Consider the following 20,083-nt stretch of genomic DNA (forward strand, 5'->3'; position numbering starts at 1 on the left):
ATACAAAAGACAGTATTTGGCAATAGTTTAGATAAGGATGAATTGTTAAAAGGCTAAAGAAGATGGTAGAACAGTCTGAAAAGAAAAGCAACTGGTGGAAAGGCGGGGAAAACTGTTGCAAGAGTATCTACTGGAAAACTCATGAGCCATGAGCCAAAACTGATGTCAAACACATTAATGTCTCCTTATGATGAATAACCAAGTATCAAGGACTTTTGTACCTGAAATAAATGCTGGCACTGGATTTACTGGATATTTAATTTTTCACGTATTTTTGAGTATTAAGTTTTCATGTCAGAAATCATCTCGTTGGTTTTTTTCTTATCTGCTAACACAGTGAAACAGAAAAGTGTGGTGGATTCTTGTAGTTGCAGTGACACAGAAGAGAAGCTGTTAAGGACAAGACAAATCAGTGGTAATCTTGTGAGGAAAAAAGGGTTCATTCCCTACGTCCAAACTACACAAAGTTATGTTAAGTACTTGAAAGTGAAAAAAGTGGCTGAAAGAGCTGACTAGCTGCCAGCCTAGTGGAAGTTTCATTATCAGGAAAAAATAGATTAGCCTGCAAAAGAAGCTGTGAACAAGCTTTAAAAAAATGCCTTGAGAGTAGGTGGAGGCAATATGCACAAATGATGATTTTATGTAGCTGTGAGACATAAACACATGAGCGCAGCAGCTTCCATATAAATATGGAGTTCAGTTTTTCTTTATTTGCAATGTGCAATTTTTAAATGGAATGTACTTTAAAAATGTTCTGAACATGTAATTAATAGTTCCATGTTTTCATGGTTTAGAGAACACTTTGATCATGTTATGCCTACAAAAATCCAATGAACTGTCACTGGTTTTTAAGGGCGTGTGTTATATACTACAGTTTAAAAAAAAAACTACTTGCCAGGTTTTAACTTGTTGACTTCCTATTAATGTTTTGTTGTATAGTAATTGCTTCAGTGGATCACTTTAAAAAGGTATTGGCTGTTACTAAAATCCTGTGTTGAGAAAGATTCCAAAGTAGGGAAATTCTTTGGAAAGTAATGAGTTATAAGAAAGTTTCTTAATGTATGACTTGCTTTGCTATAAAAGCTTTGTTTAACTGAGTTTGGTTTTACTAATCGTGAAATGTTCTGCAATATATGTCAGTTCTAGAAGTCATTATTTATCTTTTCTTTCTATGTTTTGTTTTTGTAAGAATATTTTAAACAAAATGTGCAGTGGTTCATCACTGCTTGATCATTTCTGAGACTAGATATGCAAAGGAGATCATTTTATACAGAGAAGTTAAAAATTATTTATAGTACTTTGCAGGAAAAACATTTATAGGTCTGTAGTCCATTTATTAATACATTATTACTTCATAATACAATGAACACTTGCTTTTTTCCTCAGCTAAATTATGTGAAATATGAACAGCAGCCTTGTCTTGCAAGTGAGAATTTTAAGGATGTGATGGTGTAAATACTAAATTCACTTGGGAGTATGTATTGGAAGGCATTTATATAAAATATTAATCAGCTACTCACAAAGTACGAGACTTAAAAGATACATAATTCCGCTTTGGTACTGGATTTGTCTTCCAATGTCCACAACCCCCAAAAATTGTAGAATTGTGGATTATGAAATTTCTGATTTTGTTCACTAGAAATATTAATTGATTAGGATCATGTAAATAGCTGTCTAGCTTTTTCTTTATAAATTACTTTTTTTTTTACTATACCTACCAAAGGATGAGGAAACTTTAAAGAAGCCAGTTATCCATTTTAATTTTTTAATGCATATTGAATTCTAAACAGAAAATCTGTTTCTGAATATCCATGCTACTTTTATTATTTCTTTAATTCCATTCAGTTTAAAAATACAACTGGATATAGTCTTAACCAAGTGCCTTCTGGCTTGGTTTACCAAAAAACTTATAGTTGAATTGACATGGTGCTGCAAGATCAATTGCCTTGAGAAGCTGTAATTGGCATTTTAATTTAATGTTAAGCTAATATGCTTTATTTTGTGTTTGAGACTGCCTGAGTGTATATACAGTTATAACTGGTCAGTGCACACAAGGTCATCTCTAAACCTTTTGTGTCTACTCATATACAATAGCATATTTTTTAGGGGAGTTTTCAAAGAACAAAACAGAAAAGTTCCAAGATGCTGAAAGGAAGGGAGAATCAGAATATTTGAACTGGATATCAGAAATATTTTCCAAATTATGAAACATAAGGAAATGATTGTTTGAGATATTTATACTAAGAGTACCAAAAAGTGGTACGTGTCTCATAGGAAAGAGGAAGCAGATAAACTAATTAACCTAGTAGACCTTCTGCATTTTCTTCATCCAGCTTTAAAAATAATTTGCTACAAATTTTGAACTATCCCTTTTTAGCTGTTCCAAGAATCATTTTAACATTTGTCATGTCATTTTTGCAGTGGAACTTCAGCCAGGACTGGTACGATCAGAATATTAATTCCACAAATTTTTTTAAGAGAACTGTGAATATAACCACAATGCTGTCTTTAATTTTGTTTGCATTGTCTGTGAGTTTCATGCTACTATATGGTTCTTCCTATTGACTTAACTGCATTTCTAACTGTCTTCCCTAGATTTTTTTCTTGCGCTTTTCAAAACAGTGTTCATTTCTGCCCTTATTTTTATTTTTAAGCCTGTTAAGGCATTTCTGGTTTCTTACTGCAGATAAGAATTGTTTAGTGTCTGCAGATTTTTATTAATATACTGTTTAGTGTCTGATTTGTAATTTAGCCAAGTCAGTTTACACAGAATAGCTAGTGAAGAAATACTGAGTTATGAAAACTACCAACAAATTCTCAACACAAATGATCACTGAAAGATAAGATTTATGGCACTGAATGAAGGATGACTGTGTAAAAATCAAAAGAGCAAGAGCAAATATTTCTGAATAATCTGGTTACATATAACATGGTTATCTTGTGTGTGTTGCGTCAATATAACTGCAGCTCAATCATTATGTGAAATGAAACACTTTTTACATGAATAGTATTTAGTCTGAGCTTAAATGTAATTCCACTTTTGTGGAAGTGCAGTGCATCTGTATCAGCAGACACACAGTGATTAAAAAAAAAAATCTGCTAGCAGATGGTGTTCAACAAAGAGTACTATTGTTTCAGTATGAGATGCTTCAAATGTTCTGGGCATTTAGCCCAGACAGAGCCATTTTTCCTATAGTATGTGATCAGGCAATAACAAAAAGAATGAAAATAGAGGTGTCAGTCCATATAAAAATATTTTTATAACTTAATATATCTAACAAGTCAGTGGCAATTATTAAACCAAGTTAAATTAACAAAACTGATCAGATCATTCTTTTTACATTTTCATGTCTCTCCAAACAGTTATTTGGCATTCTACCTTCTAGGAAAAATGAGTTTGGAAAGTTAAGCTACCTGCTGGTACTGTTTAAATGCCCACAGATAACATAACTCAAGCTGCCTGGTGCCTGAAAGTGAGTGTTGGGGCAATCAACAGGAACAATAAAAATCTGTTCAAACAGAAAATCCACAAATCCCAAGGATTTGGAGCCTCCCTGTGGATTTTCCGCAAATTTTGCTGTTTTCAGCAGAATCTAAGCTTTTATTTTAAAGGTGAACTGCAAAGCTGAAAAGAAAATCGAGTTAATAAAATATGTGCTGAATCCCCTGCTCTCCTTTTGCAGCCTCCTAACTGAGGCTGTGTGCCACATGTGTCTCAAGCTTTTCTTTTTCTAAAAAAAGCATCAACGCACTCAATGCTTAAATATAATCTAATACTTACTTGTTGACCTCAATAACAAACCTTATCTCAACAATCTGTTAACACTGAAGAAGTTCTTAAATCCATTATTTTGTTTTCTACAAGTGACATGTCTGTCATCCCTCATTTTAGTCTCACTTTCTTTTTTCTGCATTTAACCCTTTAGAATATGAACTTTTAGAATATGAGCATACAGCTGTAATCTTCTATTTATAACGATATTACAGATATAAAATACTTTTAGAATAAAGTGTGGTACAGCTGGCTTGAATGAGGATTGATGGCTGATTTTAGTTTGCAAGCATTTTCCCAAGTATTTCTAGATTTAAATTGTAAAAATCAGATGAAATCTCACAAAAATTTTGAAATATGGTAACTTAGGTGACATGAGTGTTTTATATGAAGCATTTCAATTGACATTCCTCACTTGATAATATTTAGTCATAATCTTGAGTAGTTCAGTAAAAACGAGAACAGGATTTTACTGACTAATCAGCAAATGAAAACCAGTTCCCAAAATGCTAATAATGATAAAAGAGAAATAACTAATACTCTAATACTATATTTTAATACTATATAGTATACTGTACTATATATACTCTATGTATTATAATACCATACATTACATTTTGAAGTAAAAACCCCTAAATATGATGATTTTTTATGTTGTTATGCATGGACTTCATGCTAGAAAGGAATTTTTTAATGCAAGGAAAAAGTAACATTGAGGATCATGAGACCCATTATCTGTGTCCAGTGATCCCTAATTACTTTAGCACTGATTAACAGGTGTGGTGAAGAAATAAAACATGAGATGAAAAGTAAAAAGAATATTGGTAACTTTTTTACCTTATGTTGTTGTAGAAAGACTACTTCTTGGTATAATCTTTTTATCTTTTTTCTTTATTGTCCATAAATGTTCCTTACCAGTAATTTTAGTTAGAAAATTTCAAAGAAAGGGGCATCCTTTGATTCCTAAGTGCAGATATCATTATTATTTTAACTGTACACCTAACTTAAGCACTGATTTTTGTTGGTTTATCGGTACTCTTAAGTATTTTTAGGTGCATTCCGATTCTAAATACCAAGCAGCTTAGAGGTAACACACTATTTAGTGCTAGGAGGTTGGGACAAATAGACTCCTGGAAATTCTAAGACTTTTTCATGAAAAAGAGTTTGCCCTGAATGTTTCTGTACTTAATTAAAACCCATGCTGCAAGCTTTGTTATGATGCCGCAAGCCCGTTTTGTTTCCAAAGTAGAGATGAATCAGTTACTAGTTTTTTGTTCCTTAATCCAAATGAGCACTGCCTTCAGCAGGTGATAGAAATATTTCTGTGTGTTACAGCTGGTTTTCTTGTCTGCTTAATGGAACTTGTCTATACCAAGAAAAATTTACCTTACCTCATAGAGTGTAAAACACTGCATGGTTAAAGTGTATGAGTTATACTATGTAGTATATTATTTAAACAATAATAAAGCAGTTGCATGTTTATTAAATCAAGTACTATATTTACAATTTTAAAATATTACTTATGTGACAGCATGTTTCTATGTGACAGATAAATGCCCTCTATAGCCCTCTACTGATCAAATTAATGTCAGTGGTGGCATTAATAGGAGAATCAAACTGTTCTTGTGATATGAGCTGTGAAAATGTTACCTATGTCAGCTTAAATATAAAATTTGGTCAACTCTTTTATAATAAATTCAACTAGTAAGGACAAAAACTTAATTGACCGAAGCCTAATAAGATGAAACTTGCAGGATATTTCCTAATTGAAGCAGCTACATATGGTATAAAATGCATTCTAGGTAGCACCTGTCTTAGAAATGTTCCAATATAAGGTTAGTTTTCCTTGTATACTTACAGCTAGTTGTTTGGAAATGTCTCAGCCTCAACATTTTAAGCCTATTCAATTAATAAATATGTAAATACATATGTAAATATGTAAATTTGTTTGGTTGGTTGTTATTTTTAGTTTGGGGTTTTTTTTCCATTTTATTTCATTTTGAGATGTAATACATTAACCTGTACCTATAATAACCCAGTAGAATTATTTATATATCAAGCACTGTATAAAACCAAAGGATTGGAGACTGCACTTGCAATACAAATAATTGACATTGTTGTATATGCCAATTATCTCTAGTTATTTAGTTCTCTCTAAATTGCTGTGGCTACTAGAATAAAGCATCCTGTTGAACATCCTTAAATTGGCTTGATACAGATAATGTTCATTATTAGTCAATTAAAAATCTTTTCAATCACACCTGAGTGTGGAGTGATCATCTGAAGCAGACTTCTATTGCAACATAATGATTCAGGTCCAGTTTCAGATCTACTGAAAAAATAAAATGTCTTCGCTACTTGAATTCATTTTTGAGATGTGCTTTAGCTCAATTTAGAAATTCTTTTCATTCAGCCTAAAGAGCTATCAAAATGTTTTTTCTGGCTCACATATAGTCCGTGCTTAATTGTTGTACAGGTTTGGGATAATAATGTAAGAGGAATTTTGGAGCCATTCTTTTTTCACATGAGCAGAGAATGGGTAATGAGAAGAGATTAGAAATTGAACTACTTCATAAGAATGTGAAATCCACCTGGAGTAGGAAGCAGATTAGCTCAAATATTCCTCTGTAAAATAACCTAGAGCTGAGATGGTGCTTGTAGGACTCTGAAATAATGGACCCTACTTTTGATTATTCAGAAATTTTACCGTTTATTATAATTGTTATAGAAATGGTTACTTTAATTTTTTTTGTAGTAGTAGTCTTACTATAATGCTTTTTTTCACTGGTTTTTGTGACTCATATAGTTGAAATTTAAAAACTAATGTAAAGAACATACTATGCACTGAAATACATGCTTTGATAACATTGTGGGAGACTGGGATAGTTTTTCTGATTGTGTATACATTGGTGTAATTAATTCAATAGTCTTTAGGCATTCTTCTGATAACTCTTATATCAGAGTGGCATGATGGTTGAGCATTAACTATTCAATATGGAGGAAGTTTCCACAGGTCATAAATACTGAGTCAGGCTTTGGTTGTATTTCAAAATTAATCTACTTTCTCATTTGACCACTGATGCATTACATAAAATTAGAAAGCTTTTGTTTTTTGTTTTACCACTGCATATCTCACAGTTGTTGCATAAAATAGGAGGATGATCTTTCTGGGAGCTGCAAAAAAGCATAGTTTCCCTCCATTCAGTAACAGAAAATGACAAACCATTTTCTGTAAGGAATATTTTTACATGAGCAGTATTTAATTCCTAAAATCCATTAAAAAAAATACATTTATGAACTTTCAAACGTGGAGCTCTCCAATATGGCAGATATCACTCCATGCTTGTGTGTTACTAAGATAGTAAGTGTCAGGTTTTAGAAACCATAACTGATTGAAGAATAAATTATGCCAAATTAGATCAAAGATCTGTTTAGCCAAATGTCTTGTCTCTCATGGTGGACAGAAGCAGCGTAATGGTACAATACTACTGAGCAACTTTTCCTTTTCCCAGCAATGTGAAGTTCAAGGCTTATTTAGTCAATAAGTTAATTTGGCCTTTTCTGTTTAATCTTCTGTGATATATTTTTCTTCTGAGACTAGACCTAGCTGCTTTGAACCTGTTCATGGTTTTGATCTGTTTGGTGTCTTGTGGTAATACATTCCTCAATTAAATTGTTAGCAGTGTGGACAATATTTATTTCTTTTAAATATGCTGTTTTGCAGTTTCATTTTATACCCACAAGTCCTTGTCATATGAAAAATAGCAAATAACACCCGTAGCTTACATTCTTTGAAGATATTTTTGTCTTCTGTTTGTTTGGATGTATTTTTTAGGCTCATTCAGATCTCCATTTATATTGTAATTCACCTTCTACACAAAATATCTGTAGCCAGAATAGCTAATCACGTCCTGTCTCTGATGTCTGAAATCTGACTTATGAACAAACTTCGACATGAGGATCTCTTCTTTTACAGAACAGCCAAAAGGTCTTGGTGGCCGATTCTCACCAACATCCCAGTTGAAACTGATCTGCTCCTTCTGTCAGCTTATTTAGATAGAGAAGGTCACAAAATCAAGGAAGGGGGGTTTTAAAAGGTCCTCTTAACCAGGTTGTGTTCTGATACAGAAGTAGGGGTAGCCTGAGCTAACAGTGTTTGACTAATGAATGAGCTACATAATTTTTCCAGAGATAGAGAATTCACAATATATTACTTGGTTTATTTTGATTGCATTCCATTGTGCAGCTCAGGAGGTAATTCCCTGAAGCGCTGTGTTTACTGGGTAGGTCTCTGTTTTCTGCCTTAAATAGGAGAAGGGAAACGAGGAGCAGGATGCTGCTACCAGACCACCTTATCCAGCCTGTACCTAGCAATCTCTGTCCTCAGGAGTTCCTCAGAAGAAGTATGATGTAAATTGTTTTGACAGTGGAAATCCTGGCTTTTGACTTTCCCATAGTGTCCTACATCTCTACCCTGTCACATCATGTACATGTGGTTCCTTCATGTGACAAAAGAGGGCTTGGGAAAAGCAGTTGCTGCAGCTAGGTTCTTTTCTTGCTGCCAGAAAAATTCTTTCCAGGAGCTCTCTCTTGTCTGCATCAGAGGAGCCCCTAGAAGAGGGGGCAGCCAGGGAGGATCCCCAGGCTGGATGAATCACCCTGTTGGATCCTTTGAGGCTCAAATAGCACTATTGGAAGAAGGAGGGGGGTTTTGTTTTGAGTGAGACTCAGTGTTTGTTTCTAGACTTGAAGTATTCTGCAGACAGTCTTTAAACTGGCATTAAGTTGATGACATTTTTATGGACAAAAAAGCAATTTTATGTAGAGTTGACATTTGGGAAAAATTAAATTATTTTCTTTTCAGATATCTACTAATTTCAAGTCTTAGTAAAAAAATTTGTAGTTGCTTGTGGAGTAATACATTAGGTAGATTCTGTAGGATGTTTACCTGATCTTTCAGACATTTCAGCATTGATCCTGAGAGCACATCAAGACAAACTTAATTTCAAGCCTTTTTGACATTATTAGAACTACTAGCTACTGTGTACTCAGAGTTCCCAGTTGTAGTCTGCAGTAGCAAATCATTTTAACATTGTTTGGGTTTTTAAAGTACCAGTTATATAGAGACTGCAGAGCAGACTCACTCAGAAATAATGTTGACATTTTGTAATAGGGAAGAATGTTAAAATCTATAAATGTCTAGGCCAGCTAGCTCTATGAAAAATTTTTGGCGAAATTCTTTTTTTAAAATGGTTCTTCAATGTAATTACAAATAAAATTTGTTTATTTAACATTGCTTCTATTACAGAATTTACTATTTTGTATTGTCAGATAATATGGTAGATCAGAAAATAACTATATCTGTAGTGGCTATATTTTACAGTGTCTGATAGGTTTTTATGGAAGCCATTTGGTGATCTCATCAACAACAAGTCTATTGTTTCATTACTATCAGATTCTGTGGATTTGTGATTAAATCACCAGAATGGAGAACATGAAGGAAGTGCTGTTCACTTTGCAATCATTTCCATCTGTTAAAAATTTTTATCAGATGTTGGGAAACAGCAGGCAAAACTCAGAGCAAATGTTTTATCCAATTTCCAAGAAATGGTGATACATAATTGGCATATATTATGTTCTTAGTTTAATCTGTCCAGTTAGATGTTTTAAATAACCTATGGTGTACCAGTAGTACTAGAATATATAGAAAGCTATTTCCATCATCTCTCACATTAAATTCTTTTGAAGACTCTGGTGCTGATACAAATATCTTGGTGCTTAGTAATCATGAGCACTGATGACACTTTGCATAAAACGGAGAGTCAGAGTGACACTTGTAAAGAAAATTTTCCATTTGGCATATGCTGTGGTCTGAAGTGTCTTTGCCTCAATTGATGATGTAGGAATCTGCTAGTAGAATTGCCTGGCCAGTGGCCAGCTAGTACCATTGGCCTCAAAGAATTGTGAAGGGAATCCATCAGCAATACCTGTAAGGTGATTTGTAATTAGGTGATCCCAAAGCACAGAGTATTCTATTTATTTTGAAATTTTTAGCCCTAGCTGTTCTAAATAGATGTTCCTGGTTTTCATGTAAATGTCAGATATACTTTCAATAATGTGGAGACTTTTTACCCCTAAGTAACTGTAGTCTCGTGTGAAAAATGAAAAATATTTTATCTTTTCTGAATTAAGGAGTAATGAGTGTCTCCTTGCCTAGATATTAAAAGTTTGCAGTAAGTTGTGGTTTTACTACACTTTTTCATGTTTCTTCTATCTCATCTTCTTCTGCAATTAGTAATTACTTTTTTCTTCATCTTCAGGTCAGGGGTGATTTTTCATGATGGGAATAATCTTGGTCATCTTTTCTGGAGTTTCCTGTACTACTGTATTGGCAATTTTCACCTAGGATATTCTGTTTCATTTATAGTATTCCAAATGGAGTAATACTGGCTATCTGTTGTAGAGCCACTATAATAATCCTTGGTTTATTCTCCTTAATAAGTGTGCATTTTCTGTTACTGTTTTCCACAACAGATTGGTAGAGTTCTTTGTTGTTCTGTTACTAGTTAAGTTCACATGTTTTTTTCATGAACTTGTTCTGTTACTTTAGAGTAGCAGTCCTTGTAAAGAGTAGAAGGACTTCACTCTGCAGGACCTTCTTCAGTTTTATTAGATAATTTTATTAGAATTTGTGAGAACCTGGTTTTCCATGTTCCTGAGGTAACACCATGAGAAATCATCATATTTTGTCTGGAATTGGCTGAATTCCTGATTTTGTATCTTCTATAAATGTATTTCACTCCATTTATTCAGAGTATTTAACCTGAAGTATCAATTTAGTTATACTGAAATAAACAATATAACTGCTTATTCTTGTCTTAGTCTAGCTAAATTTTTTCCCTCTGTGCTTTATTTTCAATCCACTTTTCATCCTTTTCTCTCTATTTAAAAGGCACATTGTATAGGCTTTTTGAATGTATAAAACTGTTCATCTTATTGTCCATGACTTTGTTCATCCACGCCTCTATCAGTATGTTTGAATGAAATTACTGGATTAGCAAGAAAATTTAGAGACTCACTGTTCAAGCTGATTTTTACATGAGTGAAGTTGAGTACTTGATTAGTTACTTCAAACAGAAGCTGTCGTGATGTCCACTATGCTGTCCTTGGTCATCCCTTTTGTTCTAGAGATGCAGTGCTTGTTACTGTCTGCTCATCTGGTACAACATTGGTTTTAAGGTGAGTTAGTGAAACAGTAATTTCTGAGTTCGTTTCTGAGGATGTACTCTGGAACTTTATCTCACTTAAAGTTGGTTGAAATTTACCCTTCTGATGCTTCTCTCTGTTTATGTTTCATCTTTATGTCCAAATCAGATCAAGTTCTTGGAGAGTTACTTCCTAGAATCTTCTTTTGAGAAAGCTGACACAAATCAATCATTTATCCAATCAGCAGTGATTTTATTTTACTTTATTCTTCCCTTTAATCCCATGTGACCTGGTGACCTTTGTCTTCTTTTACTTTTCTTGTTTTAATTAATTCGATCATTTTAGCATTAAACTTCCAGCTGTTTCCTCTTTAAAACTCATCTTTGCCCCTTCAATACACTTTCTAACATAAAATCTTTTACAGTCTATCCTGACAGCTCTAACTTTAGGCATAGAGAGACAAAATTCTTCCAAAAATTATTTCACTGCTTCCTAGTCACACTAATTAATTGCTCATCTTTCCGGTCCATTTTTTTTGTGAGTTTTGCATTGCAAGTAATACTTTTGGGATTTTTTTTTTGTGTACACCCTTGCTACTTCTAAAGGCTTTATTACCTTTTCTAAGTTATTAGAACCTGCTTGACTTTTTCTGGTGAAACCACATTTCTGATATTTCATATCGAGTTACAGATTTTCTAAGATAGTAGAACAATATAAGACAATGATCTAGATATGAAAACAAGAATATTAAAGATCCTTATTAGTGACTAATAGAAAAAACATGTTGAACTGATTTACTAAATAAGATTCTTATAAATTGACCTGCCTATAGGTATTTCCTGAGCCATGGTAGGCTTTTCTGTAGGCTAAATATTAATGATAAAATTTATTTGGGATTAATCTGGAGGAGATGGTTAAAACTAAAGAGAGGGAAATACAGAAGAAGAACAAGAACTGCAAAATAAGCAAGAAGCTGGTCCAAAGAGAATGTAAACTATGTGGAAAGCTATTATTTTGTTTCAAATTTAAGGCTAGTTCTAATTCCAGGTTTTTCAGTAATACTTTAAATACTAAAAAAAAAAAAAAAAAAAAAAAAAACCCACCACAGTTTGTTATCAGAAGCTTGTAAATACTATAAAGCTGAAAGGTAATGCTAATGAGACAAATGCAAAATCATATGATCTCAAAAGCTTGAATGATAGAAATAGGGTAAAATTTAAGAGTCATAGAATCGTAATAAGGAACAAAACCAGAAGTTCCTCCTGCGGCCCATCATTCAGAAGTGACAGAGCAAGAGGAAAACCTAGTTGGAACAGTTCTGTTGGGTTGCAATGAGGTGTGTTATTGAAAAAAAAACCAAAGCGCAAACTTACTTCTATCAAGCATTAAGCTAGGCATTTGCAATCCAGATAGACATAGCATTGGTCTGGATGAGAGATGCTGTTTGTCTCCACTTTTTCTTGTTTTGTTTAACAGTTGTTGACTATCTTGCGGTAAGCAAAGTTAGGTTTCTGTCTTAAACTGAGAAAACCCAGTCTCCTATCTGTTCCAGGATCTGCTATGAACATAGAAGGTCCAGATAGTGCATAGAATCAGCCTTAATATATGATATGTGGTATATGATATGTGCTTCTATACATACCCTAATGCATACATCTGCATTTTCTGACAGTGTAACTGGTGACTGAACAATGTAAGCAAAGAAAGTTTATAGGGAAAGCTAATACCTTTTATTAAGCAAACTGTGGAAGAAAAATAAACTAGCTGAAGAAGAGCTTGTGTGCGCTGAAACCTGTGGGGGTTTTTCCTTCTACATCTGTGTTAGTAACCATAATAAAATATATTGCCTCTGCTTTGGTATCGTTTTGGCGCAGGTTTGTACTGCATGTTCAGCTTATGGACCCTGTTGTTTGCTGAGTTTCTCCCAGTAGAGTCAAGTGGTAACATTCTTCACCAGTTTCAGTTGTGAGAATTCACTGCGCAGTATTAGGACTGCTGACATACCACATAGCTTACAGTTCAGTATGTATAATTAAAACAGAGTGCCAGTTTTCTGAAGTGTTGTGATGTGATGCACCTATTTACACTCAGGTTGATGGTAGTGAAAAGATAGTAACAGTTGGCCATGTAGTCTTTAATAAACATGCCAGTCCTTTTAGATTTCATCACTGAAATCTTTCCTAGGTAAAATATATAAATACTGGTGATTCATGCATAAATTAATTCAGTGCAGAAGTTCTTAACATTTTCTTTCTAAAACACAGAATTGCAGTACTGCTTGCAAACTGTAACAGCTACTGCTAAAGTCAAACACAAGATGAACTGTCAGCCTTACTGTTAACACAGGTGGCCATACAGGACCTAGCAGCTGTATTAAAATATTTTATCTATAGTTTTCCAACATCAAGACTGCTAAATATGTCTGCCACCATTTTTATATCATCATCTTATTTGAGATACAGTTGCAATACATCATTTGCAGAAAACAGACAGATATATCTCTGACTTCTACAGCAAAAGCAGGCTGGCAAAGAGACAAAGTGCATATTCCAAATCCATATTTTTTATTCTAATATTTACAGTTGTAAAATTCTTGCAGTACCAGAGATGAGCAGTAATGCAATCCAGACAAAAATAAGATTCTTGAACCCTATAAAAGGCTTAGATGTACATGCCAAATGGGGAATTTGCTATCCATTCCAAGAATTGCATGTTCACAGATACCCCAAGGAGCAGAAGGGGGAATATCAGAAAAGGCTTCAAAATTGACAATGTAGAGCAGAACATTCACCTTGATTCTTTCACACATTCTGAAAGTTGTGCAAATATGACATTTTATATTGTTTTGTTTTATCATTGAGATTCTCTGTTTGAAAATACTGTTTGTGTTTTAACTTAGAATTGGAACTCTCAAACAGAATATCATGCAGTTTTTCAAGAGTGCCTAGCAGAAAACAAAACTATTATCTGAACAGAGATTTCTGTTTTCTTTCTCATTGTCTCTGGTATTATTAAGGTGCCTGTTTGTCAGTTCTAGAATAACCTATCCATATAAATCATGAGTGCTGAAAATTATCATCGATAAATATAAGAATGAGAACATGAAATGTGCTTTTAATGGAATTAATATGTTTGGGGAAAGATGTGGCTGCCTGTAATAGGAGGGGATTGAATCCAGGACTTCCTTCCAGGCTATTAGTTTACATGATGAAAGGATAATATTGTACTATAGCTTGGTTTTTATTAGGTTTATCTAAAATGAATTAAAATCCATCTCTTCGGCTATGAAATTAACATGAGCAATGTTGAAGTACTTCAGTCACAATTTTATTTTATTAAGATATTACAGGATTCTGCTCATGTAAAAATTAAAATTATGTACATACTTTTATTATTTATAGCATTCTAGAATTGCTTTTAAAATTAATAAGAGTATTTTAGGTTGTTTTCTTTGTTCTGATATGATTACTTGGAACAACACTTCCTAAATAATGTTACCGTCTAAGGATAACCAGTTAATAATTTTCTTTTGATGTTACTGAATGAGAAGACAGTAAAAGCAAAGGGAAGGAAATTGTCTTTAAAAAAATATAATCAATGTAATTATAATACTGAAAAAGAAAAAGGGAAAATAACATACTATGCCATCAAAAATAATACTTTAATCATTACTACAGCACTTCCCTGAATTAATTCTTGTTTCAACCGTGACTTGCATTCTAGGAAAATGTCAGGCCCAGTGATGAAGATGCCATGATTCTTCTGTTGTTTAGTCTCTGAATAGTTCCTCCACTGTAAATTTACAGTTATTTCAGTAAATGCTCTAGCTGTGAGGTGATCTGTATTGTTTTGCCACCACCCAAATATTTCAGTTTTGAAAGACTGTGGTCTTGTTTCATATTTGTTGTACCAGCATCAGTGAATGACTGTGTTCTAGGGTTACCTCAAGGAGTTTGAGCCTCTCTAGGGTCTTACATGGAGTTTAGAGATGGAGGAGTGAATACTCCAAATTGTAGGGAATTTAGAGTTTAGACTGGAGTACGGGTAAATTTGGAAATGCATAGAATGCAAAGTTTTCCAGCACTTTGTGATTGAAATACAGCATCAAATGAATCTTAGCATCTTCTGAGATTTGTCATCATTGGATGAAAATAGCTGAATTTGCTTTAAATATATGCAGCCTTTTTTTTCCCCTAAATCACAGTGGAATAACATACTGTGCCTTTCTAGGTCTTATTTGTCTATATATAAAATATTTTTTATTTTTAGAGACTTGGTATGCTTAAATAAATACAGGCATCTATGGTTTATATACTTGCGTGCAGAAGCCTACAAGTACAGAGAGGCTTATATCTGTATGTAGAGCAGGAGGAATGGTTTTGGACTTGTGCATAGCAAGTATGGTCATATGGTCACATACACCAAAGTCACAATTACTGTTTATTTCTGTCATCAGTTCTCTTTTCTTTTGCCAAAGTGAAGTCAAATACAGAACCTCTCTGTTTTGAATAAATTTACTTTGTAAATTCAGAAGGCCCTTAATTACTTTCAGAAAAACACCTTCAGTACATGGCACTCAAAAACAATTTTATCCATTTAACCTAAAATATTTGGCTAAATTTCCAGCTGATTTTATTTCTTATTAACTGAGTATTATTCTGATCTAAAAGACAAAAATTTTCTCTCTCTCTCTCTCTCTATATATATATATTAGAAAGCTGAAGCGTGGAATATATGTTATTAAGATGGTAACAGCAGAAAATAACCTCCATGTCTCTGGAGGCCACACTGCTTTGATGCAACCCAGGACACAGCTGGCTTTCTGGGCTTAGAGTGCACACTGATGGGTCATATTCATGTTCTCATCCACGAGCACCTCCCAGTCCTTCTCAGTAGGGCTGTTCTCAAACATTTCCTCCCTCGTCTTTTAAGATCAAACATTTTCAGATAACAGGGTTTGCTAACTTAAGTGTAAGAACTTTGGTGAGAATATAATGCTTTCTGGTTTATTAGTGTTAATTTTAATAAAAGTTAGAAAGCTAGAAGAATTCAAAGAACAGAACTATTGTTTCATCGTGATAGGTAGGATACAGAGAAATGAGGAAAAGTTAGCCTTCCTTCTCTCCTAACCAGGTGTAAGAGAATGGTTTTGTACATTCTTCAGAAGAAAAAGAAATTACCAAAGTTAAAATTAATGCAAGTTAGTGTCATTTTGTAGGTAGTAGATAACTGGAGGCAGGAAATTACATGATACAAGTTCAGAAAGTGTTGGTTTAGAGAAATAACTGAACTTCTGCAATGTTTATAGTACAGGTAGTTTTGTATCAATCATTTATTTGAAAGCCAGTGACATTCTTATTTTTATTTTTCAGAAATCCTCATGAGAAATTAATAGAGTACATGTCAACAGAATATTATTAATAATTTGAATTTAATACCTAAGTTGGCACAATACAGTAAAAATATCCTTGTAATATAACTTAATGCTATATTTTATAGCTGAAAATCAAAAATGCAGATTGTAGCTGCAGGACAGTACAACAGCTGAATGACATTTTGGTAAGCAATTACCAAGAAGAGGTAAATTGAGAGTCATTGTGGAAAATGAGTGCTCGGTGCAGTGTTGGCCTTATGCTGCTATTTGAGTTAGGAACAGAGTGCACCACCAGCAGAGAGTTGCAAGAAAGCTGAAACCCCTCAGTATATCTGATTCCGAATTCCATCTTGAGAAGGACTAAGGAAATACTGCAGGGAGTTCTGGATTGTACAGATGTGATTAAAGTGAATATTAGGAGAACATTCTTTTAAAAAGAGCTCTTTAAAAAGAGTATGAATTAATCTGCTGAAGAGATGCCAGAGTGGTGACCATAATTAACAATGTAGAGTTTTTGTTTCTTGATTGTGCATTCAGAATAGTTTACTAGGAAAGCTGATGCCATCGCCATACATGGTGTCTTCAGGATGCAACTAGATTTCAGCAGAAAGCTACCTAAGTACTCATAGTTCTTAACATATGGAGTTCCTATCAGTTCACCCTTCACAGTCCTATCAAACCAAGGCACAGCTGAACCAGAAATTCAATTGGAATATCACTATAAATTTTGAAGATAAAATCATTTTATTGTTCTGAGTAGAATCTGAAAATTCTGGTGTTACAAACCAGTTGACTAGATCCTAAATCTTCTGCAGAGGAAGATTTCATCTGCTCTGGCACTATCTCTGCATGTAGAGAGCAGAAGTTTCCAGGCTGCAGAAACTTGGAAAAAGAGGAAGAAGCAGGAAGCAAGAGGAAGGGGAGAGCCTGCTGTAGCTGTGGAATCAAGGGAGGAATGAGACAAGGATAGAGCAGAGGGCTGTGCTTTTATAGCAACAGAAACTTCCAGGGATAGCAGGAACTTACATAATTGATTACAAAGTAACACTATGTTATGTGAAACCTGAGTGCAAATTTACTGCGTGCAAAGACCTAGGCATCAAAGATGAAATGATGGCAATTCTCACCAACCTGATTTGGCAAAGTCACCTAGAAATAAAAAAAATATGCTTAGTGTGGAGTCTGTAAAGAGCCAAGTATCAAAGTTGTTTATTGACCTAGTACTGAGCATAGAAAGGTCTTGAATAAATATTTTAGAATGTATTCTCTATTTTAGAGTTAGACTTTCTGTGTTCGGTACAAAAACCTCTTTCTGCTGGGGTAAAAGAGGACGTGGGGGGCCGAATAATAGTCACTAGCTAGTTCATTGTTCATGCTGCAGTAGTGTTTAGCTAACAAGGAGAAAGAATAAGTGTGTCCCCCTTACAGAAAACTTTCGATGTGCTAGACTCTGTCATTCCCAAGTGCCATTTATAACCCACTCTCTCTGTGTTGCTGTCACTGTCTGTCACTCTAAATATTTTAAACATATGACCTTTTATTGATGTGTGTTGTTCCTGCTGCGCAACTTCAATAAGAAAATGTTGCAGTATACTGTAATAGTATTTTAATGCAGCTTTTTACAGTTTTACCCTCAATTTATAGAAAAGTAATGGAGATACTTGGATCAAAAATCTCTCTTTATCCCTTTTTTCCCCTATGATTTTCTTTTCAGGTAGAAAAGTAGAACTGTAGTTTTTTGTAAAAGCTGTTAATCTTGCTTAGTGCAGCTTCTGCCATGCTCTTGAAAATAAAGACCTCCTGATGTGGTTGGCTGAATACAGTGATAGTCTGTCTTTACAGTGATAGCCTGTCTTCCTTGCTAGTGTTTTTTGCAAGTGCTTTATGCATGTGCTTTTCTGTATTTGTGCATATATACAAGTGACAGTGAAAATCAAAAGTAGTCATCACTCAACAGTTTTGAGTCTTTTGCTTAGAAAAGGTTGTAGTGCGTAGTGGTATTACAGATGAAAATTAAGGTGCATAAAACAAGTGCAGGGGGAAAATGCTTGCATGTCACATTCCTGCATTGTAATAATTTCTGCAGTTCATTGATTATGATGAAATTTAAATCAAGAACCTAATTTAAAGCTAAAAAATTTTAAAGTGCAAAACACAAATTCTAACATCAGAATAATTTGAATTAATTATCACTTCTTTTGCACAGGTAACCATTAGATGCTTGCAAATTGGCATGAGCTGAAATAAAATTTAAATTCAATTTACAGAACAGCTTTTTTTGCATTGAGGGAGATTAAGAAGTAGTTGCCCAGAGACTTTTTGAAGTCTCCATTTTTGGGTATTCAAAACATGACTGGACAGTGCTCTCAGCATCCTTCTGTATTGGGCCCTCAACTGAACAAAGAACCTGGACTGTCTGATCTTCAGAGGTCCTTTAAAAATTGTGATTCTATGAAGAAAAATATTTCATTTGATATTGGCACAATGATTTGAAAATTTTAGTTTCTTTTTTCTAATGTTATCCCAGTAGGTATTTGTAGAATGAAATTAATGTTCATATCTAATAATATATGCTTATATACATTTCATGTCTTTGTCACTGAACAACTTGCTTGCAACTTGCATTGCTTGTCCAGCCAAAAAATCCAGGAAAAATACCAGGATTTATTAATTGAGTTAACTAAATTTTATAACACATGCAGTATTTATTTGGCAGTACCTCTGTGTCAGATTTCGTGTGCTTCTCATGGCTAAGTAGAATATTAAAATTCAAATAGGGATTTCTTGTTCTAGTATTCATTTCCTTAACATATTTCTAGTGGGGTCTTAAGGTAAGATGTCTGTTAATGTTCTTTTGTTATCACTGCTAATGAAAATACGGACTTTTTGAGGTCCTAAGTGATTTTTAAGCCATGTTCTTAGCATCAGTGAGTCCGTACTTTCCCTTTGTTTGTATCAAAAATCTACTGCCCATTAACTTTGACTCTGTTTCTTCTGAGTAGTTGTATATCTTAGAAGATTATATTCCTATAAATGTTTCTCTTTGCAGTGAGGAGCTGCGGAAGGAAGCCCGACAGCTGAAACGAGAACTGCTGGAAGCAAAGTACAAAAAAGAAGAAAGAGCTTTAAGACCTAAAGAGAAAGAAGGTAAGAGGTTTTGTGTACATCTCCAGTTAACATTCTGGTTTTAAAGGGTTTTTTTGGTTTTGTATTTTATAAATGTATATAAATGTGGAATATTGTTGAAATGTAGATATTTTTCTTTCCTTAGGGATGGTAGTAATGTAATGATGCCAGTATGTAAGGAAGTTGTATAGGTAGCATTTTTTCTCAAATCATGTAGTATTTCTCCTCCTAAGTGTTCATTAGTTACATCCATACTGTGGCCTCTTGACTTGCAGGGTCTTTTTGACTTTCTGACTTGGAAAGGTTCTTAAATGCAGATGGCTAACTTTGAACTCAAAGCTACTGACTTCAAATTTCATGTGTCATAAGATACGATAGAACACAAATTCACAAATTCACTACCATATTTATTTTCCTTGATAAAATGGCATCTTCAACTGCCCTCTTCTTTGTCAGACCATTTTTATATTCTGTTTCTTTTTAAATGTGAATAAATTGCTATGTTTATAATAGCATGTAAAGTGCACATTTTAGTCCAGGAGGATGAAACACCCTTAATTAGCCAAAGTGAAGAAACAAATAATTGTCTTTAAACACTGTGGGGT

General features: G+C 33.9%; 1 protein-coding gene across 1 annotated transcript in view; it reads left to right on the plus strand.

Annotated features, from left to right (window-relative positions):
* The window catches only part of CWC27 (CWC27 spliceosome associated cyclophilin), a 98,260-nt gene that overhangs the window by 46,518 nt on the left and 31,659 nt on the right, over nucleotides 1–20,083 (plus strand). Inside the window, exon 11 of the mRNA XM_005492981.4 lies at nucleotides 19,402–19,499. Within this exon, the coding sequence (XP_005493038.1) occupies nucleotides 19,402–19,499 (98 nt within the window). The remainder of the gene's footprint in view (nucleotides 1–19,401; nucleotides 19,500–20,083) is intronic.

This window comes from Zonotrichia albicollis, chromosome Z (genome assembly GCF_047830755.1).
Source record: "Zonotrichia albicollis isolate bZonAlb1 chromosome Z, bZonAlb1.hap1, whole genome shotgun sequence".
NCBI lineage: Eukaryota > Metazoa > Chordata > Aves > Passeriformes > Passerellidae > Zonotrichia > Zonotrichia albicollis.